The sequence below is a fragment of the Mixophyes fleayi genome, chromosome 4 (assembly GCF_038048845.1).
Source record: "Mixophyes fleayi isolate aMixFle1 chromosome 4, aMixFle1.hap1, whole genome shotgun sequence".
NCBI lineage: Eukaryota > Metazoa > Chordata > Amphibia > Anura > Limnodynastidae > Mixophyes > Mixophyes fleayi.
In genome coordinates, this window is record NC_134405.1 from 311238074 (window position 1) to 311264745 (window position 26672).

The window sequence follows — 26672 nt, forward strand, 5'->3', positions numbered from 1 at the left end:
ACGTGAGTGAACGTTACCTGCCTAAGTTCAAAGCAAACTAAACTCAGAGCCTGACCTCTGTTTCCACGCATGTGTAAATTAATGTACACAGGAGTAGGGAGAAGAGGCACCTTGGGTGAAAGGTAGGAGGGGTGCATATTGAGTATTGAACACCCACTGAACATCATTAATGATGCACAGAGCAAAGCATCAAGATACAAACCTATTCTCCACTCTCGGGAGACTCTGCGTAAACTAGAAGTGTGTGGAGAGGAGGACATTTTTTAAGCGCACTGTCCAAAACTCTAAACCTCCCATCATAGGTGTCTAATACTTTAGAACCACCACCATTAATGACAGAAAATGTTTCTGCTTTTCTCCTAAAATACTGCTTACTTATAGCTTAAACTAATCATAAGTGTGAGAGGATATCGGTACTGTCTTTATCACATTGGACAAAGTGCATCTATACATGTTTCTCTGACAAAGCGCAACTGGATAGCGCAAAATGCATCCAATTAAAAGCATAGGATGAGACACGATCGCCAACATTTCAGAGCTGATGCAAAAGTCATTTTACAGAGCAGAAATGGCTGAGCAGAGCCATGAATTTCCCTGTAACTGTACCCTCTCCACCTCCTTATCTCATTTCAATAATCTTATTCCACAAAATTACTTAAATTTTTTGCCACAGATATATGTGATGACATCACTAGCCACCAAATATAATTATGATTTATTTTACATATATGCATGTCAATTGTGCATTTTTGTGTAGAAATAATAGCTCTGCAACTATTGTATTATGTACAGCTATATGTATATGTTTGTGACGTTGCAGAGCTATTTTTTATTCCTGCAAAGAACATTTAGTGGGCTGGACCAAGACGCATGAGATTGTAGTCTACAAGATCAACGCAGTAGATGCCAGTGACATCACTAGGGCACAAAGTGAATTGATGCTCTGCATAGTCATTAATATGGGTTAAACCAACAAATATGACGGCGTCAACCTTGTGAAGACAACATGAATAAAGTGAGTTTTCTTTACTGTTTTGTTTAGCCAGTGCCCATTCAGATGAGGTGGAAGCCTTGATGTCAGAGCTCAAGATTCTCAGCCATTTGGGGAATCACCAAAACATTGTTAATCTTCTGGGTGCCTGCACTAGTGGAGGTAAGATTTGGTGGTATTTTCCTTTGAACCTAGCAGCTATGTTTTGTATGCTGCACCTTTTGCTTTCTGTTTAGTTCTCAGTCTCCATTTGCTTCCTTTGTACGGCACTGCTTCCGACATTGGGCCTGATTCATTAAGGAAAGTAAAGCAAACAAAATGAGTAACTTTGCAACTTGGCAAAACCAGGTTGTATTGGAAGAGAAGCTTAATTTAAAATATGATGGCAGATTTATAGTTGGGGTAGAGCATGTCCTAGATCAATTTTAAATTTCAGGGTAAAAATAAAGCTATCAAGTATTTGTGTGCTACATGACATTAACAGCCAGTATTTAACTTCTGTGCAAAATAATAAACTAATTTGCACCTCTTGCATTGTAATATGGTTTTGTCCAGGAGAAAACGTACTCATTTTTTTTACTTACTTTCATTAATGAAACATGAAGCATTTATAGCGCCACTAATTCCGTAGCGCTGTACAGAGAAATCATTTACATCAGTCCTTGCCCTATTGGAGCTTATAGTCTAAATTCCCTAACATACACACACACAGACCGAGAGAGTCTAAGGGCAATTTGATAGCAGCCAATTAGCCTACTAGTATGTTTTTGGAGTGTGGGAGGAAACCGGAGCACCCGGAGGAAACCCACGCAAACACGGGGAGAACATACAAACTCCACACAGATAAGGCCATGGTCAGGAATCAAACTCATGACCCCAGTGCTGTGAGGCAGAAGTGCTAACCACTAAGTCACCGTGTTGCCCCAATGCGTGAGGGCTGACAATATTTCAGCTTTTCTGAAGTGAGATGAAATTTCATACATAAATGGCAACTTTACAGAGTCACCCAATGACCACATTTATTTGGGTTAGTAGGTAATAACATTTGAACAAAGCATCCCTCAGACATTGGAGTACTAGTTATTGCTAATCAAGAAAATCTGTACCACACATGTTGCTTGCAAATTAAGGTATATTCTAGTATAATGTCCCCTTAAGGGATAATGTGTGGAACCAAAATGTTATTTTAAAAACCGTTTTGAAAGGTGGACACTTAAGCTGTATCTTGTTTCATGGATTTACTATTTATATTGTAGCTTTCCAGAGGTTGGCTGGATCCTATACAGTATCTGTTATGGAATCCATAGTGGGCCCTGGTCACTCATTCCTATATCCTAGATCAACCCTAAATTCTGCTCAAATCTCATTGGCATCTTTGAGTAGAAAGATGTTAATGAAACTATACATATTGGTAATTCTACATACAGGCATGAAATGACAGCCCAGAGATATAAAAACCAAATGGAAGGAAATATATTGGTCCTGATTCATTAAGGAGCGTATCTGCCGATTTTGTGCACATCATTCGTAAAATCACTCTGTGCATGGCCAGAACCAGAACATACGCCAAAGAACGGAGCTGCGTCTGATTCACCCTCAAGCGCACTTCCGACAGCCTATTATTTCAGGGAGGGACAGAGTGGAGAATGGACAGATGCACGTAGTCAATGTACAGTAAGTGCGTGCCAATCGCGAGCGCACATAGCAGGATCCGATTCAAACTTCGGGCATCTCCAAGATACGTGATTTTCTGTTGTATCTCTTGCTCCAGTTACAGGTCTAGTCTAAGTGCCGATTACTAGTGATGGCGCCTCAGTATGTTTGCGAATATATGTGTTTGCAATCAGGAGCAACGGTAAAAATTTACCCAGGAAAAGGGTAGGAAAACTCCCCATCATCTGGGCAATCTTTTGTGAACTTATACACATTTATTGGACGTATACTGCAGTGTCTTGTCTAGTAGAGCAAACTTAAACCCATATTCATCAGCACACATATCTTCCATAGGCAAACCCAGCAGGGGTTTCCTAGTACTTGGAAACCCCCTTCCAAGCCTGGGGCACTGCATAATTGAGGTGGCTGGACCCTGCTCCCGCTTCACAAAGCTGTCTAAAATTATAGCCACACCCCCATGCATGCTGGTCACGCCCACTGGTGGCGTGGTGTGGAAACCCCCCTCTACAAATCCTGTGTTTGCCCCGTCTTCAGATTCATTTCATGTTGAATTTGGGGCGGGCGTACCAATATCCTATTTACAAGCATTTTAATACAAACACAAGTTGCTTTCATTATGTGTGTCTTAATGAATCAGGCTCATTGTCTTTACTACACATATGTGTGTATGTATGTATATTTATATATATATATATTTATATAGCAATTCTGTTGCTAGGACATTGTATTTTAGATAGCCATATACACTTTAGGAAAATTTCTCTAAATATGGTGCGTCTGTCTGCTAGGCCCTATTTTGGTAATCACTGAATACTGTCAGCATGGAGACTTGTTGAACTTCTTGCGGAAAAAAGCGGAAGCCTTGAACAGTATGTTCACAGAAACCCTGGCGGAGTCTACTGGCAACTACAAAAATATGTCTGTGGAACAAAAGTATGTAAGGTAATAGCGGTATCGTGAAGGCCACTTTTAGTAGGCCAAAGGCAATGATCACTTTAGTGGGGCCCCTAAACCTAATTCAAACTTATGACTTGTAACGGTATCCAAGAACTTGAATGTAACAAGTTTTCGTTTAGATTTTTGGGAAGGAAATATTGAAACCCGGGACATTTTTACTTCTTGAGCTAGGTTTATGGTTAGGAATTAGGATTATTAAGATAAAGTTGAAGATCGGTATATTTATTTCAAACAGCTAACTTGAAATAGGAGATCGCCCTTTGTCTTTCTAACAAAGTGACTCTTGCCCACCTAGGACACTTGGAGCTGAGGTAGAAGCTCTCTGAAAGACTAATATCCAGACTCCCAGGGGAAATGTATCAAACTGCGGATTTGAAAAGTAGAGATGTTGCTTATAGCAACCAATCAGATTCTAGCTATCATGTTGTAGAATGCACTAAATAAATGGTAACTAGAATCTGATTGGTTGCTATAGGCAACATCTCCACTTTTCAAACCCACCAGAAACTCGCAGTTTGATACTTTTACCCCCAACACTATTAAGCCTAATGGTGCCCATCTCTGAGTGGGCCCATGGCAAATACTATTTTTTCACACTTATTAAAACAAATTTGTCTACACCTAGCAAGATATTAACATATATAGCTCAGGCTTTTTATACACTCAGCCATGATCCTATTTTGCTATGTTACACCCCCAAGTTAACAAGCCACATCCCCCTTTTCCTCAAGAAATTGTGACTAGCATGTATGTCAATTTTCTTAATGCAAACGTCTAGATTTAGTGGTTTTTATCTTGTTGGTAGATCAAATAAAGTTTATAAATGGCAATGTCTCTTTCAAAATATGCCCAAGGCAAATACAAATGTTTCTGGTAGTTTAAGAGGGTGATAAGTGTGCCCTGTTGGTTGCTGAGTTAGTTAAATCCATTGGGTAAAAGGACAAGGCCATGATAATGGGAGGCTGCTTTAAAGGAATAATAACAATTAATTGTGCAAATGTTTATTATTGAAAAACATCTCTATTTAATTAGTTTTGTGGTTTTGATGACACAGCCCATTTAATTCACAATGTGTTTGTGATCATCGTTAAGATAATTGACATGCGGCAAGATCAGTCTAATTTTCCAATACAGCAGTGTGTAGGGACATGATTTCTGGAGATTGGCTCGTTTGCCTCTGATGCTGAATGTTCATCATCATTTATTTATATAGCGCCAGCAAATTCCGTAGCGCTTTACAATTGGGAACAAATAGCAATAAATCAATACTGGGTAATACAGACAGACAGAGAGGGCCCTGTTCGCAAGCTTACAATCTCTTATCAGCTTTCTCCCATTTCTTGAAAAATCTGGTAATTTGTAAATAAAAGCATGTAGTCACCTCCAGTATATAAATTTGCATATCACGTTTAGCACAGATGTGTAATACAAGAAAGTGATATTTGGCTGCAAAGGTGGACACTGAACGATAATTTTGTTTTTCCAGTGACAGCGGATTTGGAAGCAAAGATAATTCCAGTAATGTTGATATGAAACCTGCTACCTCCAAAACCAACTCAAAACAAGGTAAGATTACCCACTACAAAATTGCTGCATAGAGGCAGTTATTTGGTTATTAATCAATGCATAACTGTATTTTTCAGAACCTAGTCTAAGCATGCTGCAAATCCAAATCTTAAACGTCAGTTTGGACTTCATGTAAAATTATTTAAAATGAGAGTGGTAATTTACAAAGTGACCCCAGTTATGTTAGACCTGCAAATGCCATCAAGAAACGCCATTTGGGCAGATGTAGGGAGAGAGAAGGGTGTTCTTTGCTGCTAAAATATTATTCTCAGCATCATTAATTTATATTGCGTTTAATTTATATTAAGTGCCAACATATTATGAGGGGATCTTGACAGAAATCACAGTAATATGAAACAGAAGGTAAAGATGGACTTGCCCAAAAGAGCAGGGACCATTTCCTTTCATGCCTTCCTGACAAAGGAGTGACATTCAATGAAAATACATTTTTTAAAAACAACTGGAATCTCATATGACACATCAGGAGCTCAATTGTTCTATAAGTCCCCGAAGCTTTTCTGCCGTATTGTCAGATTGTATGTTATAGCTTGTAATACGTCCTTAAAATGCCTGCTGATATGTTACTACAGATACCTGTCTCTTTATTTGATTAAATGTAGTTTTAATTTATTACGGAGATTAAGGTTAATGTCCGTCCCTTTTGAAGGTTAGAGGGCCATCCGTAGTGATGCCGTAAATGATCTTGCAGCTGAACACCTCCAATGTGTATCTTCCTCTGTCACAGCTTATCTTAAACTGCAGCTCTACCTGGGTGATGAAAAGGCTTGCCAGCTTTTCTGGACAAAACGCCACATCTTTCTTATATTTTTGCAGCTTCTTTTCTATTAATTAAGCTTCTTCTCATGTTTACCACTCTGGATGCCAAGATACTTTGCAGTTGGGAACCTTTATCAGGAGTTAGAATTCTTGCTTTGTGACTATATGATAACTTTGTATTTCAGGAGATCTCTTGGAGGATGAAGAAGACGTGGATGATCATTTGCCATTGGACCTTCATGACCTTTTGAACTTTTCACTCCAAGTTGCACAGGGAATGTCATTTTTGGCCTCTAAGAATGTAAGTCTCCTTCGTGAATTTTTGGATGAATTGATAATGCAGAAGAAACACACAAACAGTTAGAGAACTCTCACTTTGATAGTCGGACGATCTTGCTAAGTAGACCAAAGGAATACATACCCATATTGATTTATTTATTTGTTATAATCTAGAAGAAGCCAGGAAAAGGGTAGGAAAACTCCCCATCATCATAAATGTGTGTTTCCATCAACATTATATGCCTTTTTAAGGTGTGTTTGACTAGGGTAAGATTACCGTTCTCCTATAAGTCTTCATGTATGTCTGCTCCTCCCCAGTTTTGAAGTTTATGGATGATAGGAGCAGGAAGCTTCAGACTGTTTGCAGACCATGGTTTTTCCACTATCAAAGTAATGCAGATGCTGGTATTGTCATTAAGTCTTTAAGGAAAGTAAAGCAAAAAACAGGAGTAAATTTGCACCTTGTCAAAACCATGTTGCATTGCAGTGGGAGGGGGATGTAAATTTAAAATGTGGGGACAGATTTATAGTTGGGGTAGGGAATGTCCTACATCAATTTCAAATTTCAGTATAAAATTAAAAATTTAAATTATCAAGTATCTGTGTGCTACATGAAAAAGCAGCCACTATTTTCTTTACGTGCAAAACAATAAACTAATTTGCACCCCTTGCATTGTAACATGGTTTGTCCAGGAGCAAATTTACTCCTTTTTTTTTTTTATTTGCTTTGCTCTGCTTAATGACTCAGGCCCAGAGATTACAGCAGAGGTCCATTGGATCGCCAAGGGTTTGTGTTTGGGGCTGTGGTGGTATGTATTTGTGTTTTTTCTGGCCATCCATTACACTAGCCATAGGTTTGTCCATTTAAATTTGTAATTATTTTACTTGGTCCCCAATGCCTCTGCAGAGAGAGGAGTCCATGCTTCTATCACCTTTTCTGTAACAAAAACATCCTTCTCTGTTACCTGGCCTACCTGTTCCAATGTATGTTCTTTTATTCCAGAAATTATCTTGTTTGTAAAAATGTTACTGTACATAAAATACCTTTCTGAACCCTATAAGACACAATACTATGTAACTTAATATTTTAATATTTAATTTATTATCCATATGGCCTCTCTTCTCTAAACTGCACATGTTAATTAGCTGGATGATGCATACACGTCGTCTGATCGCATTTACCGTCCATCTGATAAACAAAACAACTGATAGATCCCAATCGAACGCTGATCTTTGTGAACCCATAAATGCTGCGATTGGCGGCCAGTTAGGTCTAAAACAGTCAAATTGACCATGAAAACAATACAACGTTCCAGCTACTAATTATCACCCTCTTCATATAGAATGGATTTTCACTGCGTATTCCCACATCTTTATTATATTTCTCATGGCCGTATTCTCCAGCTTTGCATGAACTTAGGATATTTACTTTACACTAATGGTTTGTTAATTCACGTTTAGTGTATTCACAGAGATGTTGCTGCAAGAAACGTATTGGTGACGCAGGGGCGCCTGGCTAAGATCTGTGACTTTGGCCTGGCCAGGGACATCGAGAATGATAGCAACTATGTTGTCAAAGGCAATGTAAGCCTTCCATTCTTCATTTATCCTATTATATAATGATAACATTCCTATTAACATCTTGATACATTTAAAGCAGACTGTTCACCTACAAACATTGACAACAGCCATTTGATAGGCTGAACAAATATCGGGTGATGCCAATAATTCCTATTGATAGACAGAATGTTGGTTCATTCAACAGCACAGCTGCCCCCAATGTGTGCGGGTGAAGGGTCTACTTTAATAACAAAAATGCCCACACAATTGGGCTGTCAATAAAAGCATTATCACACTGCCAATAATTTCACACTCAGCATGGGCACTTGTTTCAGTAAGCTCAAACACAGTAGGTAAGTTGTCTTTAAAGAGAGAATCTCTCTCTCTCTCTGTATGTATATGTGTGTGTGTGTGTGTGTATATATGTATATGTATATGTGTGTGTGTGTGTGTGTGTGTGTGTGTGTGTATGCAATAAAAAAAAGCCTGGTCAGAACCCAAATTAAAAATATACAACAATGAGTCCGCTTCTTCTCTGAGAAGTGACCGGTTTGTTCAAGCGGCACCAAAAGGAGTAGTCACTGATGACATTTGTTTACAACCAGCAAAACCCCATAAAGCGTGGTGGTCGACAAGGTGTCTCATCCTGTCACAACCGTCCATTGGCCATAGTTTCTGATTGAGATATTCTTAGGGCAAAATCAATGTTGTGCAATATTAGTTATTTTTTCTTCTACATTCATTCTTTTAGAATTGTTGAATATTCTTTATGTTTTTAGGCTCGTCTGCCTGTTAAGTGGATGGCCCCTGAAAGCATTTTTGACTGTATCTACACAGTACAAAGTGATGTTTGGTCCTATGGAATCCTTCTGTGGGAGATGTTCTCACTTGGTAGGTATAGATCTTCCAGACAGAAAATGATTGGAAGCAGCAGGGTCCCCTAACCATGCTGAATAGTGATGTCATGTCCATCACAGGAATATTGTGGTGTCAAGTGAACCCTTATATGAAATGAAGTTTATCATTGTCTCCCTCATGAAGACATTCTCTGTCTTTAGTCTTTCTATCATCATATTATTATTATTTTTTCACTTATATACCTATAAAGGTTTTGTTCCCTTTTATTACAGACTGTGTCATCTTCTCCCCAGCTTGGGCTGGTGCACATCTGATTGCTGTTTTTGCCTTCTTCTGCCTTTCCTAAAAGTCAGCTTTTTTGCGCTTACAATACTTGCTGCCGCTTTTGAAAGCCAAATTGGCTTTCTTTCCTTGTGCTTTTCCTAACCCGTTGATACAAAGGTCTGATGCTTTTAATATTGTACTTTTCTAATGTTGCCCACTGTTCCTGCATCCCTCCACCCTGCCAAAAATCATATATATTCCCATCTCTTCAAAGTCTTCCCTCCAAAGATCATCTCATGTGATATGAGACAGTCTCTGGCATTACATTAAACCTTGCTGCTTTATGATCACTGGATCCCAGGTTCTCAGTCACTCTTACAAATAGTGACAGGTAGTTGATGTACGTATGAAATCTAATATTGCTTCTTTGCGAGTGGGCAAAGGAATGTAAGATGTCCCTGCTTCTAGTGGAAATTATAAATGTCCAGTTTGTAATTTAGTTCCTACTGTTTGATTACAGGTAGAAGCCCTTACACTGGTATTATTGTAAATCGAAAGTTTTACAAAATGATAAAAGAAGGATACAAGATGGACTGTCCAGATTATGCGCCTATTGAAATGTAAGTAAGACTGATGTTACACAAGTAGAGATGTGCACTGACCACTTTTGGTGTCTTGTGTTTTGGGTTCGGATTTGTTTCGCAAAACACCTGTCGAAAGGTTTTGGTTCGGATTTATTTTGAAAAAAGCATAAAAAGTTCCAAAATCAAGTTTTTGGGCTTATTTTCACTCCTACACTATTATTAACCTCAATAACATTCAATAACAATCATTTCCACTAATTTCCAGTCTATTCTGAACACCCTCACACCTCACAATATTGTTTTTAGTCCAAAACATTTCACCGAGGTAGCTTTCTGGACTGCATAGTGGAGTGAGTGGTCCCGGTACCCAATTTGGTACCGGGGCCACAATATATCACCCTCAACTGGTCTGAATTCCACCAAAAAAGTATCTGGACTGCGTAGTGGAGTGGTCCCCACAATATAATAAAAAAACCCTCAACTGGTCTGAATTCCACCAAAAAAGTATCTGGACTGCGTAGTGGAGTGGCCCCGGTACCCAATTTGGTACCGGGGCCACAATATAATAATAAAATACTCAACTGGTCTGAATTCCAGTGCACAGATGGTGGACACTGGATGGACGTCTAAAATCAACATAGCAGTTAAGGGCGCAGTTCCTCTTTTTTGTGACTGCACAAACAATTAACGTTGTAATAGAAATGGCAGTTATTTGGGTTTTTTTTTAAATAGAGAAAGAAAGAAGGTAGTAATAGAAATGGCAGTTCCTCTTTTTTGGAACTGCACAAACAGTGATGAAAATGAAGGTGGAGCTGGTGGCATGTCACGGTCCTCTTCAGAGGACAATCTCCTGACCAGCAGGTCTTTGCACCGCTGTAGACTTGTGTCCGCCGGAAACAGAGACACAACATACGCTTTAAACCGAGGATCGAGAACGGTGGCCAGAATGTATTCCTCTGACTTTAAAATACTGACCACCCTCGAATCCTGGCAAAGCGTAGGAAGGGCTTCATCCACAAGAGCTACATGCTTGGTGGAATCGCAATGGTGTAACAGCTGGCAATGTCGGAACTGACTTCTCGTGTGGCAAGTTCAAATGGCTGCAGAACCTTGCACAACACGGAAATCATTCTCCAGTGCGCTTGACTCAGGCGCATCCCCACTCCTTTTCCTATGTCGTAGGTGGCTGTGTAGGCTTGAATGGCCTTTTGATGCTCCTCCAATCTCTGCAGCATATAGAGGGTGGAGTTCTAGCACGTCACTACCTCTTGTTAATTTAGATTGCAAGGCTTGTAAATACTTTGAAGATAAAAAAAAAGCAGGCTGCACAGACTGGGGAGCTAGAAAGTGAAATTAAATGGACTACGTTACTTTGGTGGCTATCTATGCCGCCCCCCCCCCCCCCCCGCCCTACACTTGTAGTTGAATATAAAAAAAAGCAGCCTGCATAGACTGTAGAACTAGAGATTCAAATATACAAAGAAATGGACAAAGGCAGTTTGGTATCTGTCTGCATCAGATCCCCTCTCCACTAGGAGTAAAATAGAAAACTTTTCAGCCGATATATAATCTAGAATATAAATAGAAATTGAGAAAGGCAATTTGGTATCTGTCTGCATCATAATCATCAATATCCTCCTCCCGGTGTACAACATTCACACCTTCATTAGCCAAATCTGTAACTGCACTGTGGGTGATACTTCCAGCATATGCAGAGGGCGTGCTGCAAATGGTGGAAGGAGCCACCTCTTCCTGTACAATGATGGGAAGGTCAGGCTTTGCAACCACCAACACCCTTGGACTCGCCTTGTGGATTTGTGATAATTTCTCTTTAGAAGGCAGAGTTGTTTGCTGTGTTGTTGCTGACAGCATAACTCTCTTAATTTTTTTTGTAGGGGGGGGAGGAGGGCTTAGTTCCTTGGGTGAAGCTGAACCACTAGTCATGAACACGGGCCAGGACCTAATCCGTTCCTTGCCACTGCGTGTTGTAAATGGCATATTAGCAACTTTACGTTTCTCCTCAGATGATTTTAAGTTTCTCTTTTTGCTACTTTTACTGAACTTGGGCTTTTTGGATTTTACATGTCCTGTACTAGGAGATTGGGCATTGGGCTTGCCAGACAACGTTGATGGCATTTCATCGTCTATGTCATGACTAGTGGCAGCAGCTTCAGCATTAGGAGGAAGTGGGTCTTGATCTTACCCTACTTTATCCTCCAAATTTTTGTTCTGCATTATATATAGCACAAGAGTGTACCCCTAAGTCACACACACTCGGCAAAGCCTTTAAAAATTATATGTGGCACAGGAGAGTACCACTGGACTTATACTGCAGAATGTGTGAACTTTGTAATATTGCAGTACCAATGGACTTATACTGCAGAATGAGTGAACTTTGTAATATTGCAGTACCACTGGACTTATACTGCAGAATGAGTGATCTTTGTCATATAGCAGTACCAATGGACTTATACTGCAGAATGTGTGAACTTTGTAATATAGCAGTACCAATGGACTTATACTGCAGGATTGTTTAGGGATATTTTTTTTTTTTTTTTTATAATTACTTTTTTTTATAATTTTTTATAATTTGGGAATAATGGGGAAATAACAATGCCCTTAGAAGGACACAGCACAGGACCCAGCAGCACCACTGAACTCAGAAGGACAGAGCACAGGACACAGCACCACTGGACTGAGCAGAACACAGAGCACAGCACAGAACTGAACAGCACGAGATATAGCAGGACAGAGGATCACCTAACACACCCTCCCTCTACCCTGATCAATGCCCGAGTGAAGATGGCGGTGACTAGCGGGGAATTTATAGGATCCGAGTATCGCGAGATCCGACAGTGGGATTATGACTCAGAGCCTCGGTTTCAGTTTTGCAAAAATACCCGGATCTGTCTCGGATCCGGCTCGGATCCGCAACGTTCGGGTGGGCTCGGATTTCAGAAATCCGAGTGCGCTCATCTCTATACACAAGGGCTTTGTGTGCCCAATGTATTTTATCCATAAAATGTGCATGAAGACTGTGGCTTTGGAATTTTATATCTATGCATTTAGATGGCCACCAAGAGAAATTTGGGGCCCCAGTACAGCAACTCCGTAGGTCCCCTTCCATAGTCACCAAAGAGGGCGTGACCACACCGGGTTGGTGGCTCCTCCTTCTACACAGCCAGTCACCCCCCCACATATGTTCTAAGTAGTCTCTCCCATATTCTAAGAAGTGTTGTGCAACGACGGTACTACTCATGAGGTGCTGTAACAACAGCTACCTTAGTCCCTAGAGTACACTTGGGGTGGTACTTTAGTAAGCTACACCTGTATCCTCACGCATTTCACTTATTTTATCCATTCCATAGGTAACAAATGTTTTCCCAGCACACACATTGCCTGGTAACCACTCACCCTTGGAGCACTGCCATGAAAACTATTTTTTTAATCGTTTTGTCTATTAGACTAATATATAACTTTAATTTAAAATAATTTTAGCTTGAAGAGCTCTGTGTTTATAGCTCCTATTTGCCTGCACTGAGTTAATGTTCTATGGGAATTGACACATTCTACAAGCTACTGTACAGGGAGCAATTGTACTACTTACACCGTGCATTTCTCAGAGCAGTTGCTTTGCTATTTTGAAAAGGAACTGCTCATTAAGATATTGTCTGCAAACTGATAGGATATTGTGGGTGTCAACGCACCATACAAAAAAAATCCAACACCTATATGTGATGACCACTGATGTTTGGGAAGATAAGACATTGTCCAAAAGATACTGCTTGAGTCCTGGTATTAGTGGCGCAGAGGTTTTTTTAGCGAGGAATTCAGACATTTCATTAGTGGTTATTTAAACTAGAAAAGGGGAATGGCCAAACAAATGGTAGATCCCTCTTAAATCTGCTGAAAAGTGCATTGGTATTTAGTGGCAGGTTATGGTTTATAAATTCTACGGTGCTGATGCTGAGCTTGAACATATTTACGTCCAAAAATGCAGATGTAAAAAGTGTTCACTAAACAAATTGCGTGTATATACAAAGTTGGACAATTCGTAAGATGCATTCAGGACTCTACCAGTAGTACCTGGGATTTCAGTTCCACTACATGTTGTGGTGAAGCAGTAAGCTAACCCTATATTTTTAAAATAAATTACAGATATAAGGGAGCAAAGCTCAGTTCCCTGTGATATTGCCTGTCAGCAGAAAGAGGGGTCTTACCACTTTCCAGGCCTGGGGAGGGTGCTTCTGCACATGCATGATCAAGCATGCTGACTCGTGCATGCACACTGTAAATTGTAAAAACAAAAAACAAAAACAAACATTTATTTTAACAAAAAATGGGAAAAAAAATAAAATATTTTAATAATAATGCATTTTTTCCTTTGGGCACTCTGGCTATCTCCATCCTCAGATGTCATTAGCAATCAGAGGACAGCAGCAGTATTTGCACCACCATTGTTCTTGGTAAACAGGCTGGGGAAGTATCGCAGATGGCCCCCAGCAATGGTTCCAGCCTGAGATAGTCGTCACCGGCCAGGGGTTTTGGCAAATAGGGAGAAGTCCTGGATACTGCAAAAATTCCCATTTTTGCAGGTTTTAGGGCTTAAATCCCCTTGATAAATAGTCCACCGAGAACTGAACACAGCCTAGCCGATTTTCTACAATTTTGCTAGTTAGATTTAAAACTACAATTGTATTAAAGGTACCACCAGACAGGTTGGGTTGGAAAATATATATTTACCAACCACACAGGTCTGTTTTGCCTTTGAAAAAAAATGCCGTTTTCAATCCTGCTGCAAAATTGCAAAAAGCTTTGATTTCAAAAAGACAATGCTGATCAATAGTGCCCTCTATCTCTTTCCCTCTTCTCTGAAACTTTCAAGTTCTTCTGTATTTGTACAAATCCATTAACATTGAAGCTTATACAGATTGCCAAATTAGACATCTTAAAGGCATAACACGCAATATATATGATACATTACTTATCAATAAAACACAGCTTCAACATATACAAAGAATCTGTATATTTCTAGGATATTGAAAATATTTTCTTCAATATATAAATTTTCAATAGATATTTCACAGGGTGTATGACCACAAAACTTATAAGGAGTCCTATAGATGCTCAATCATAATAAACCATCTGTCCACTAACAAATGTGTGGTCAGCCATTCATTGGAATTTCTGTCCACTCAGCTTTGTCACTTAGGCTGATTAAAGTAGCTGCATTCAATTACTCCACTGAGAAGTCACGTGTTAGAATTTCAACACACATTACATTAGATATTATAACGAAGACATATCACAATTATTAATATACTGCTGTTTTAATCATTGAGCATTTCCCTTCACTTAGGTGCTTTTGCATGTGTATAAAAATGAACAAACTACAACAGATTTAAGGAATAGCCAAGCAGAATATCTAGTGATGGACACAAGTTAACCAAAACATACAAGGATACAATAACTCAGAATACTATGTATCAGCAGCTATATTATATAATGTGGCTGCAGAAATTTTTCCCAACCTCTATACTTAAAACATAAGTGATGTCACTTTATGCTAGTTAAATGATAAGTTGCGTTCTCATAAATATTTGTGCAGCTCTCAAAATGGCGGTCTCCACTGGGTGATGAGCAGACTTTAAGGAAAATATAACTGTATTTAACTTGCCCATCGTGTGTAGTTAATCAACATATTTTACATTGAGCACAAGTCTAGGAACAACTTAAGTATAATTTAATTAAAATGTTCATAATGTTGGCCCTGATTCATTAAGGATCTTAACTTGAGAAACTTCTTATTTCAGTCTCCTGGACAAAACCATGTTACAATGCAAGGGGTGCAAATTAGTATTCTGTTTTGCACATAAGTTAAATACTGACTGTTTTTTCATGTAGCACAAAAATATCAACTTTAAATTTCAGTGTACAAATAAGCTATCAAGTATTTGTGTGCTACGTGAAAAGACAGTCAGTATTTAACTTATGTGCAAAACAGAATACTAATTTGCACCCCTTGCATTGTAACATGGTTTTGTCCAGGAGACTGAAATAAGAAGTTTCTCAAGTTAAGATCCTTAATGAATCAGGCCCGTTATCTTTAATGTCATGATTGTTTGGTTGTAATGTATTCTTAATCTTAGATATCGCCTCATGAAATCATGCTGGGACTTGGAGCCTACTCTGCGCCCAACCTTTAACCAGATCACCGATATCATCAACAGGCAAATGAATCTCATCAAAGACCAGGTAAGACCATGAACACCAACCCTTCACCTTTTAAAACATCCATATAGTTATATTATCCTGAAAAACTATTTATTTTATAAGCAAATGTGTTTTTATCCCTGCTCATATAAAATAATAGTAGTCTCTTGTCTGGGACAAAATTTAGTCATAATGTATTGTGATTCTTCATTATAATTTCCCCCATGGTTTTCACTGTGATTATCTACAGATGGGTTTTTCATTTTACTACATCAGATCAAACAAGATTAGGGGCCCCACTAATATTATTAAATATATTCTGTCAAATCATCATCATCTATTTATATAGCGCCACTAATTCCGCAGCGTTGTACAGAGAACTCACTCACATCAGTCCCTGCCCCATTGGGACTTACAGTCTAAATTCCCTAACATACACAAATTACGGTCAATTTTGTTAGCAGCCAATTAACCTACCAGTATGTTTTTGGAGTGTGGGAGGAAATCGGACAAATGAGTTTACCATGCATGCACATATGTATAGGGTACATATACCATTTAATTTTATCACTAGTCATATTAGTGAGGGAAATAACATATCATCTATCGTTGTCAGCCAATAGTTAAACAAAAGAACGCTCAAATTTGCAGGTTTCTGTAGAGCAACTTTATGTTGTAACGGTGCCCTAGAAAGGAAAACACAAAAGATGCATCATCTAAAGACATCCCACTCAGGAGGGATCTAGAAGAAAAACAAAAAAAACAATGATAATAATATGTTAGATTGCAGGAGGGAGGATTCAAGTAATTTGCAGGTGGAAACCACTTTCACAGTACATTGTGAATGCTAGCTCTTATTTTACAATGCGCTTTCAATTTTTTTTTAAGGAATATGCAAACATTATTCAGGGGCAAGAAGATGAACAATGCATGGATGTAAAGTGTGTGGACATCCAGGAACCCCTCATGAAAGGAAACAATTACCAGTTCCGCTAGTCCTGATATAGCCACACTGGATACCAAAGACCGTTTACTAAGTCTGCAGGGACTGTAAGATTGTGGCAGAACTCGAAGATTCCATAAACTAAGTTTGGATTCGAGCATTCTTTTTACCTTATTAAGCTAATGACACACAATCTCTGTTCTCAGGTTCAGAGGAATATGGATAAAATGTAGCATTAATGTCACAACACTGAAAACTGTCTGAGCAACTGTCATTTTCTACTGCATCCAATAACATAACAGGTATTTGGAGACTTACTGACAATCATTAACTGACCTATTTGTGTGCAGTTCCTTATAGGGTCCACTAGGGTGTATGTTTCAGAAACATCGGCCCAAACAATTATGTATCTAAAGTTATCAAAATCAGAAAGAATATATTAAATGAGGTGTTTTTACCATTAGTCATGGTCTGCCATCTTAAAGCTTCCTTACCACCTAAAGTGGTGAATATGATTGTTCACCATGATAAATGGCTGCAGAACGCATACCTCCCAACTGTCCCAATTTCAGCAGGACAGTCTCGATTTTAGGGCACTGTACTGCCCAGGGACATGTTTGTCCCGTGGGTGGGAGTGTTGGGGAAAGGAAGGTAACTAGTGGGTAGCATATCACTTTACAGCACAATGCAGCCCTAAGGGGGAGTGGCCAATCCTCTGTTGCGCCGTGGCCGCGCCTCATGTCTCTCTACCAAGAGCAGACATGTTGGGAGGGTTAAAACAGGAGTGTGAGCAAAATGCTTGTGATTTAAGTTTCTCACTGATCCTCCATCCAAAACGTCACACAGCCATTGGTGCTCAGAAGGTACTGTGAGACTAATCACAAAGCCTGGAGATTAGAAAACCGCTGCACAGACTATGGGGAAGGGACAGAGCTATAATGTTCCACTTCCTTCCTAGGTGGTATTGCAGCTTTAAATTGCCAAAATTGCTTAAAAGTCTAGACCTTTGCTCAAGCAATGTTACACATATTGCAAACATGCATACACATACACAGTCCCTTTACAGCCACAGTCCCTTGGCAGTTCTTAATGATTTGCAAGGTATTTAACAACATAAGCAGGCTTAACCTTAGCCATGATGTCATTTGCATAAACCAGAGAATACAGGAACTGGTTGCTGCTTCTTATATAGTTCAAGGCCTTGTATTGATTATAATAAGCTGGCTTGCTTCATTTCCTTTATGTGATTTGCCAATATAGTTTATTCATTTAAACATACTTGCCCACTCTCCTGGAATGTCCGAGAGACTCCCGAATTCCGGCTAGGTCTCCAGTGAATAGCGTCATTTTGGCCCCGCCTGCCGCTGCAAAATGACGTGTTTATCGCAGGGCCAATATGACGTCATTCACCACACCCCCTCTCCAGGATCTCCCGGAGGCCAATTAAAGAAGGTTGGCAAGTATGAATTTAAAGCTCTATAGTGCAGTACTTGTTAAGTACATACCTTTTTACAGAAAGTATTTACTGCATATTTAGATATAATTGTCAAGTTCAAATAAGCTTATATCATAGTGGAGGGTTTTAAAACATCATTTCTCAGCAGTCACTAACTTGTCAGGCTATTTTTTTTTATTTACAACAGATTACCTACCCTCATCGCTTTGTCCTTAATGATTGCTGTATATTCCACTGTAGTACAAGTGTGAAAACCAACAGTGGTTCTGACATCTGTCTGTAATTGTCATTTAATCCGTTTCACAATTACAGAGGAAAGTCTATGAAGGGAGTAATGGTAAAGTGATCCTCAGATTACAGTCATAAAACCCCAAGATGTAACCTATAGAATTATCCTCAGAAAAATATTTCATTTCTCATGACACAGTAGAAATGCGGTACCAGGTCATTTACAAAAGTCCATAACTTATGGGCACGCAGAGGGCAAATCCACCTATTTGTCCATCTAACGCATTAATTGGTGACTACCAGATTCCCTGTCTTGGAAACTGCTCACAGAAAATAAATCATCTTCTGCGGGATTGTGGAACTGGCTGTAAATGTACATGGTGGAAATAGTAAGAATGTCACTTGAAAGTCAATTCTAGCACCCCTTTTATTATTTTCACGTTTTGGATTTCTCTCCAAAAATGCTGCTTGTTTTAGGCTCAGCTATGTCCCAAATGATTTTAAAATGAAATATTTTTACTTTGATCAAAATGCGCCTGAAAATGCAGTTTCCTATATAAAAGTATGTATTGAAGGTGCAAAAAGAGTTCAATTGAAATTATAAGCAGACACCTGGTTTCCACCCTCTGCGATGCCCCGCTTGTCCACTCTCCAAAGCCTGGTTGGAACCCTCTCCACTAACATATAAACATGACGACCTTCTTTGTAACAATTGATGTTATTTACACGTATATTGGCACAAATGGCACACACTCAGTGCAAGGCAAAAATGACCCTTAGTGACTCAAAATACATGTTGTGTTTTGGGCTTTAGAATCAGATTGCACAATGTACTGTTTTAAACTGATTTTTTTCCATTTCAAAACATATTTGTTCTATTGGAAATAATGGCAAGTTGCAACTGCAAAATTGCCTATGTACATTATTCTGAGCTTATCCCATTAAATAAGTGTAGAGCCAAATGATCAGCGATTTATATCTGGCTGTATATTAGTTTCAAAATATTGACTCTAAGGGACGTATTCAATTGTCGGCGGAAACGCCAAAAATCCCATGGTCCACGCACTATTACCGTTATTACGGTAATAGTGCGCGAAAAAAACGTTAATACAGTAATTTTCTCGCTGGATTTCAGCTCGCAGCTCCCTGAGCCGCAAGCTGAAATCCAGCTAACTATTACCGTATTAACGGTAATAGTTTTTCTGCGGTGCGGAAAAACTACAATTGAATATGCCCCTAAGAGGCATATTCAACTAAGAAGGCAGATCGTGGTTACCCATATAAAGTGCCAAGGTAACGGAAAGTGTAGTCACTCGTAACCACGATCTGCCTTCTTAATTTTAAGCCCCTAGGCTTTGCACTTTTTAGCAATCTGAGTCTTTTCTAAGTCAATGGGCCTCAACCATATTTAAGCTGGGACCTGAAGTATAGATGTGACGTTGTTTTGTAATCCCGAAAGAGCTCACAATACAATGCATTGTATACTTGTCGACTTTGTGGATCTGCCCTCCAGGAGATGGAGAATGCAGGTCTACAAAGTCCGGGTGGAAAGGGGTAGATAAGCATCACCACAGACTCCCACGTAACAGTGGGTAGTTCAGTAATGAAACAAATCGACTCAATGTCCCCTTGTCCCTGCCCATTGCTCACTGTCCAGGAGAATTAAAGACTATCTCAGGGGAGGACTCCTAGAAATCCTGTGTCATTTTCTGTGATGTATATAAGGCATGTAGGACAATATAGCCCAAAACCGGTTTCCACAGGTTGTGCAACTCTATTCTAAATAGAATTTCTTCAAATCGTGCTCAGTTAATAGGTTATGTGAACTAAACTGGCCTCCTCCATCAAGCTAAATACATCACAATTTTAAGTTCTATTAAGTCATGAAAATATATCACATTGTCTATTTATGAATGCTACAAAATGTTCAACTGAATCTGTTGCCTACACATAGTGTACTCAGTGTACTTTAAGAGGAACTGGCATTTCAAGCTAGGTACACACTACAGTGTTTTCAGTAGATTATCAGGTCAATCGGACAATAAACGACTGATTGGGCCGCTATGACAGTAATGTGTACCCTGGAAGGATGAATGATTATCGTTCCAAAGCACATAAAATCAGTAATCGAGATTTTAAAACTGACTTGAAAATCTCATTCAGCTATGGAACAACTTCGTTCCAATTCTGCAGTAGATAAGACATTGGTCGAAAATTTCTGTAGTGTGTACCTATCCTTAATCGTATTTTTTTTTTTTTTTTTTACTTCGTAGTGGTCTTTGGGCAGCACAAGGATTATTCCTTCTATGAAATATACATATTTTCAGAATGCAATCTAATCAGAATATATGCTGTTATTGTTTCGCGGATATGTTTACTACTTTGATCATTTTGTATTGATTTTGGCAATCATTGTCATTTTGTTTTACAGCTTTGTAATAGCCGTCATGAGAGGATGTAGCATTATACTGTAATTATTATTAAGTAGTAGAAAGTTTGCCTTAATTTGGCAGGGTCATACATTTATATTTTATAATTACTTCATGTGTACCTAAATTTTGTAATTTATGTTTCATACTTTAATAAATAACACCTAATCATATTGTATTGTAATGAGTCAATTGGCAGCTATGTCAAAGGCTTGGGAAAAGCCTCTAACAGTATTAACACTTCCAATTTCAAATAAACGTGAAATCTACTGAATGTGTTTGATTTTATTTTGTTTTAAAAAGGGTTAAAGGTCGATGTCATTTTATGCAATATATATCTATAATATAAATGTCTAGTGGCGTGTGTTAGTCTGTCTGTCTGTGTGTGTGGGGAAAAAATAAAACCAAGCTGCAGCGCCACCTGCTGGGCAGAGTTATACACTGACCTACTAAATTCTTAGGGGCATATTCAATTAGCTTTTGGATTCGCGGTAACGCGCCGGAACAGCCGCGAAATGTAATACACGGTACCGCAATAATGTGGATTTTCGTTCACAGCCCATAGGGTTGCGAACGAAAATCGGCGTTAATGCGGTACCGTAATACCCGCAAGAACGCGCACTTTTCGCGGCAACACGCGTTACCGCGAATCCAAAAGCTAATTGAATATGCCCCTTAGTGTGTGTGGAAAAAAAAATTCAGAAAGGGCTGAAATTTGGTATACTAAGATGTTTTTAATTTGTTCATTTAATTGTTAAAAGTGTTTTTATAAAGATTTTAAAAAAATATATTTCTTGAAGGAGAAGTGACAGTTGGGAGTGGTTGGTGGTTGCCGGGGGTGACAGTGGGGAGTGGTTGGTGGTTGAGGCCTGGGCTATGGCCCAAATGCATGACAAGAACCTTTTTAAGACCTTAAGTAGCTTGATTTGACTAGAATGCATGAGTATCATGCACGGGTTAACTTGTGTTTGTGTATATATATGTGTGTGTGTAGATAGATAGATAGATCCACACACACACATGCAAGAGACATTCATAAACGCTTGGCTGTATTCAGCTTATTTACTTTGATCTTAGCTAATCCTTTTTGCTGGTGGGAGGATGTTTTATTAGAAAGAATGGCATAATTTAAATGGGTGGCATTGGCAAACCTTTCCTAGCAATTAGTCTGACTTCAGGCCTAGAGTATTGGGCAATGCATTAAAGTGGACATGTCACATCCACACAGTGGAGGCAGCCATTTTGTGAGGTGATCCAATATTGATGAGATTATAGCCTATCACGGAGGTACTTTATGACCAGCTATTCGTGAGGCTCTCATGTCTAGTGAATTTATAAGCTGTGTTCTTCTGAATTGGTTCAGCTCACAAAATGGCTGCCACCACTGCCTGCTGGCAACAGGTGCACGTCAAACAGGGTGGGGAAAATAAAGAGGGCAGAGATTTAGTTGTTGGTGGCGTTTACTCAGATAACCCAAAAATGCAGATTCACTTACCCTTGGGGAAATATTTCCCCAATCAAGCGAGTCCTACTGAAGGTTCCAACGGTTGATAATGCGAATGGGAAGCTTACAAGAGAGGGGCATCGACAACACCACTGTTAGTTTGAGAAAGGCCTGCATTAATAGGAGGGAGGATCACAGTCCTGGGGGTAATTGTATTAAGTGACGATTTCTGCAAGACGCCAGAAATCGGCGAGTTTGCAGTGAAAATGTAAAGCTGCATTGACTTTAGAGGCATTGTTTAGCCTTTAAAGCCATCAAAATTCCATAAACGACTTTCAGGGTCCTCTAGGTAATCTATCTATAGTCCACTGTGGAGTCAAAGATAATATATTACCCCACACACATTTTGTACTCAAAATCCTAAAACAAAGGTTTGTTGGTGGAATTGTGTGGATGTTTTCAGGTAAAACATAAAAGTCTCCTTTCCCATGTTCTCCTTATGTTAAACATGCCGGGTTAGGTTTATTAGCAACATCAATGCAATTACTGAAGTGACCATACTGTTGTGATGCCTCCAAAACTGGACAATACATGGCGTTGTGTGGTACAATCAGTTGCAGACACTGCACTCTATATAGAGTGAACCTGAGTGGATAATAGGAACAATGATGCACCAGATTATGCAGACAATACGTAAATCACAAGATTTTGTTTAGTGGGACAGTATATTTAGATTATCCATGTGTCATCAGGTTTGAGAAGTACATGCATGACTGACCCACACACACGTTTACACATCATCTTTGCTGGCTTTTTATTTGGGAGCGATGAATCGATGGAGTTATGAGAGTTATAGCAGGCCACCACATTTTACACCAGTCCCAGGATGGCTTCATGTAGAAGGAACCTAGAGCACAAGAACAACATGGAAACAGCAGCACAAGAATAAAACCGGTCAGGAACAACATGACATAATTCAGGCATGCGTTGAGCAATAGACTGCACATTCCTGAGATTTTGTGAAATAAATAAATAATACATTTATTGCCACTTAACAAATAACAAAAAAAACAAGCTATAAATAAAAGTACATGAGAAGAGCAACAAACAAAAAATAGCAAAAGATCACAATTTCAGGTTACTGTCAAAAACTCATTTAAGATGAATGAAATTTGCACCTCGGTGAATGCGAGCATTTTTACAATTAAGGCTCTTTATAATGAGACATACATTCCTTAGAAGCAGCCATTAAAATATTATAATCCTATGTACTTATTAACAAAGTGTTAGATGGAAACTATTGTGACACTTGGGCTGAATTATGTTGTGTTGATTGTTTGAGCTTCTGATTTAACTCTAGAGATATATCAGAGCCATCTCATGCATATATGAGTGTGGTAAGGGGTATGGATGGTATTGTGTTGATCTCAAAAGTTCATCACACCCCCACACACACTTTATGTATGATGTTGCTTTGAAATTTCTAGATACAGATCAGAGGCTGTGAATAATAGGTAGTTAAGGGATGCCTCCGATATATATCTAGACCGCAATAAACAAAGCAATTGGCACTAATTTAAAGCATGAGCCTTGTATCTCTAAAGTACTTTAATTACTTAATTTGATAGAGGCCAATAAGAAAAACGCAATGACATTTACATTGTTTTTTATATCTACTTCCCCCCCCTCATTAAATCAGATTTTAGTACCATTTTTACTTCAGAAAACTAGGTATTAAGCATAAATGCAGATCACAGCTTCAGCGAGGTAGAAACAGAAATATATGAGGAATTCTAAAACAGCTGACAAAATAATAATTTAATATCAATCACCTCAGGCTAACACATGAGTGATAGTATGCTCATAACAAAAGTGTTATATTCCATTTAATTAAAAAAAAAAAAATGTAATCAAGAGAATGAATACCCCACATATGAAACACATTATTTCATGCAATAAACAGAGGACGGCAGCAGAATGGCGTACCTGGCCAATGAGGGTGTCATGAGTAAGCTGATCACGTCACCACTGCCAATGACCCTCCCGTTAGATCGCATGGAGTAATGCAATGGAGTATAGCAATTCAGTCAAATAAGAAATTTGCTTTCATTTTCAATTTTGTACTAGACAATGAGAACCTGGTTGCTATGGGCAACACCATCCTTTCTCCACGTTACCTGTGGAACGGTTTTAATAAATGCCCATTGCATATACATTATATTGTCTTATTTGATTGTTAGGCGCTGTTGTCTCTAAAAAAAAAACACACCACAATTGATGATATAGAATCCAAGAAATTGAATATCCAAATATACCTTGCAAAACACGTATACTAAGACAGATTTATGTCTGTTGACAATAAAAAAAAAATAAAGGAAAAGGTGAATTCAAAAGCAAAGATTTATCAGAGCATACCTCTGCTAAAAGTGACATGTGCTCACTTGTGTTGTAACCCATAGCAATCAATCAGATGTTTGCTTTCATTTACTAAACTGTATTACAAATAAAGCAATAATCTGATTGGTTGCTGGGGATTACAGCATATATATGCACATTGCTCCATGTAATTAAATAAACCCTAAAGTGCACCCGTTGTCTACACACAGTAGGGATGTCACTGTTAGAAAACCAATAGGCTGCATTCTAATGAATTTGTTGACTGAAATGTATGTAAGCTTTTGTTATTACATAAGTTAGCTAAATGGAAACACCGAAAGAACCAATAACTGCTTAAAAAAATGACATTACTGCAATTTGCTTCTTTAAAGAAGATATAACTTGCTGAAACAGGCTCTACTCTTAATTCATAAAGCCATCGCAAAATGCAGTTGCTTTGCTTTTTTAATTAAGATGTTACCAATTTCGAAGTGATCTGTCAAAGATTGTTCAGTGCCACAAAACAGCAAATGGTGCCACCTGCAGGCCATGATAATCATTACAGTAAGCCAATGAAACTACAGCAAAATGTTAAGTCGTTTCATAACAGACTTTAAAGAACATTCCAGTAATAGAAGCATCTTTAGCAGATCTATAACTATCACCAAGTTAAACATTAACGGACACAAAAATTGGATCCATTTACTCTCAGTAACAAACCCACATATTTTATTGCTAACAATCAGTTGATGGTATTAAATGACCTCATTTGTTACCGTTTTTTTGTGAAATTACGTTTTAGTCTTCTTACAATGATATCGACATGGTTTGCTACTAGCTTGCAATCTTCCTTGATCAGCGGGTATAACACATTTATTGATTGGGTTACTGGCGTAAAATGTGAAAAGACGGAGTGTATGTAATGGATCCTGCAGTAAAACGTGAACGTATATGTATACTTTTGCTTAGTGGAAAGTAACAAACAGATTTTAAAATTAGTTAGCGGAAGCAAATTTAGTGGGATGTGGCAAGGAAACAGCTCGTGTGGGACTTCAGCGAGATCTGGGTAGCAGATTTAAGACTCTACTGGTCACTGAAGCCCTTAAATAAAGGTGAGTGTAGGCAGGGCTAGAAATCTCTCTAGTTTGTTTTGTTGAGTATGACTACTGTTTAACTGAAAGTCATTTTGGCAAGCATCAATGAATCAACATCATGAACAACAAAAGGCAACTGCTTCTCATCTGCTGAAGTGGATCTACAGTAGCCGTAAGGTGAAAAGTCATCTGTTCTGTGGGAACCAGACGCGTTTGGTATTCACAGACATCAAACACACAAAATACATATAATGGTATCTGATGCAGAGAAATAAGAAAGTGCATTTTTCAAAAAAAAAATCTATTAAAGAAGCAAAGATTTATCATCCTAATTCTGGCACTCCAGATACCCATTCATGTTGGAAAATGAATGTGCTGCGGAATACCAACATGCTCGCTGGAAGAGCCGATCTGGCTCTCACTGTATGTATGGAAATATATGGAATATCTGTAGTGTAACTTATTGTCCAGCAGTGTCACACAGATCTCGACTGTTCCAACAAAATATCCTCTTCCACCATACCGTCCCCTATTTCTGTTTTAATTTGTGCAACACCAAGTCTGTACAAAGTGTCTCTGATGACCACCTCTCCAGGCTGACAGCTCTGGACAATGTCATGAATTTGCCGGTTCACAATCTCCCTGCTTGTTAGAAAGTCAATAAGCCTGTTGTACAGGTAATAGTATGTGGCATTCTCAAAATTGATGGGATGGTGGCGGATGTTGCTGGTCTTGCTGTCCCCGATGGCTGTGATGATAGCACTGTATGGCTCTAGTTCACGGCAGAGCGAGAGAGAATGGTGGCGAGACGTTGGGTCACAGGCTCCATTCTGTTCTGCCACGGCGTGGACAATTCTGCGGGAAGCAGATTTGGTAACAGGATGCTGAATTGAGGGTTCGTTGCCCAACATGTCCACATTGTAATGTCTATCTAGGAGTTCTGGGCAGGAAACATACTAAGACACAAAAACAACATAAG

The 26672-nt window shown here is 38.9% G+C and overlaps 2 protein-coding genes across 3 annotated transcripts in view; one reads left to right on the forward strand and one right to left on the reverse strand.

Moving 5' to 3' along the window:
* CSF1R (colony stimulating factor 1 receptor) overlaps positions 1 to 21053 on the forward strand; it is an 86107-nt gene extending 65054 nt beyond the window's left edge. Inside the window, exons 12-21 of one of the 2 annotated variants that reach the window (XM_075210036.1) lie at positions 1 to 2; positions 1043 to 1153; positions 3454 to 3607; positions 5109 to 5188; positions 6151 to 6266; positions 7706 to 7828; positions 8584 to 8695; positions 9447 to 9546; positions 15660 to 15765; positions 16612 to 21053. The exon at positions 1 to 2 is cut by the window's left edge and continues 103 nt beyond it. In XM_075210036.1, coding sequence (XP_075066137.1) covers positions 1 to 2; positions 1043 to 1153; positions 3454 to 3607; positions 5109 to 5188; positions 6151 to 6266; positions 7706 to 7828; positions 8584 to 8695; positions 9447 to 9546; positions 15660 to 15765; positions 16612 to 16719 — 1012 coding nt within the window. In that variant the 3' untranslated portion in view covers positions 16720 to 21053. The remainder of the gene's footprint in view (positions 3 to 1042; positions 1154 to 3453; positions 3608 to 5108; positions 5189 to 6150; positions 6267 to 7705; positions 7829 to 8583; positions 8696 to 9446; positions 9547 to 15659; positions 15766 to 16611) is intronic. The other variant, XM_075210037.1, reaches the window with a different exon arrangement.
* A 1947-nt stretch (positions 21054 to 23000) lies between these two features.
* Positions 23001 to 26672, reverse strand: part of HMGXB3 (HMG-box containing 3) — a 51149-nt gene continuing 47477 nt past the window's right edge. Inside the window, exon 20 of the mRNA XM_075210039.1 lies at positions 23001 to 26649. Coding sequence (XP_075066140.1) covers positions 26170 to 26649 — 480 coding nt within the window. The 3' untranslated portion in view covers positions 23001 to 26169. The remainder of the gene's footprint in view (positions 26650 to 26672) is intronic.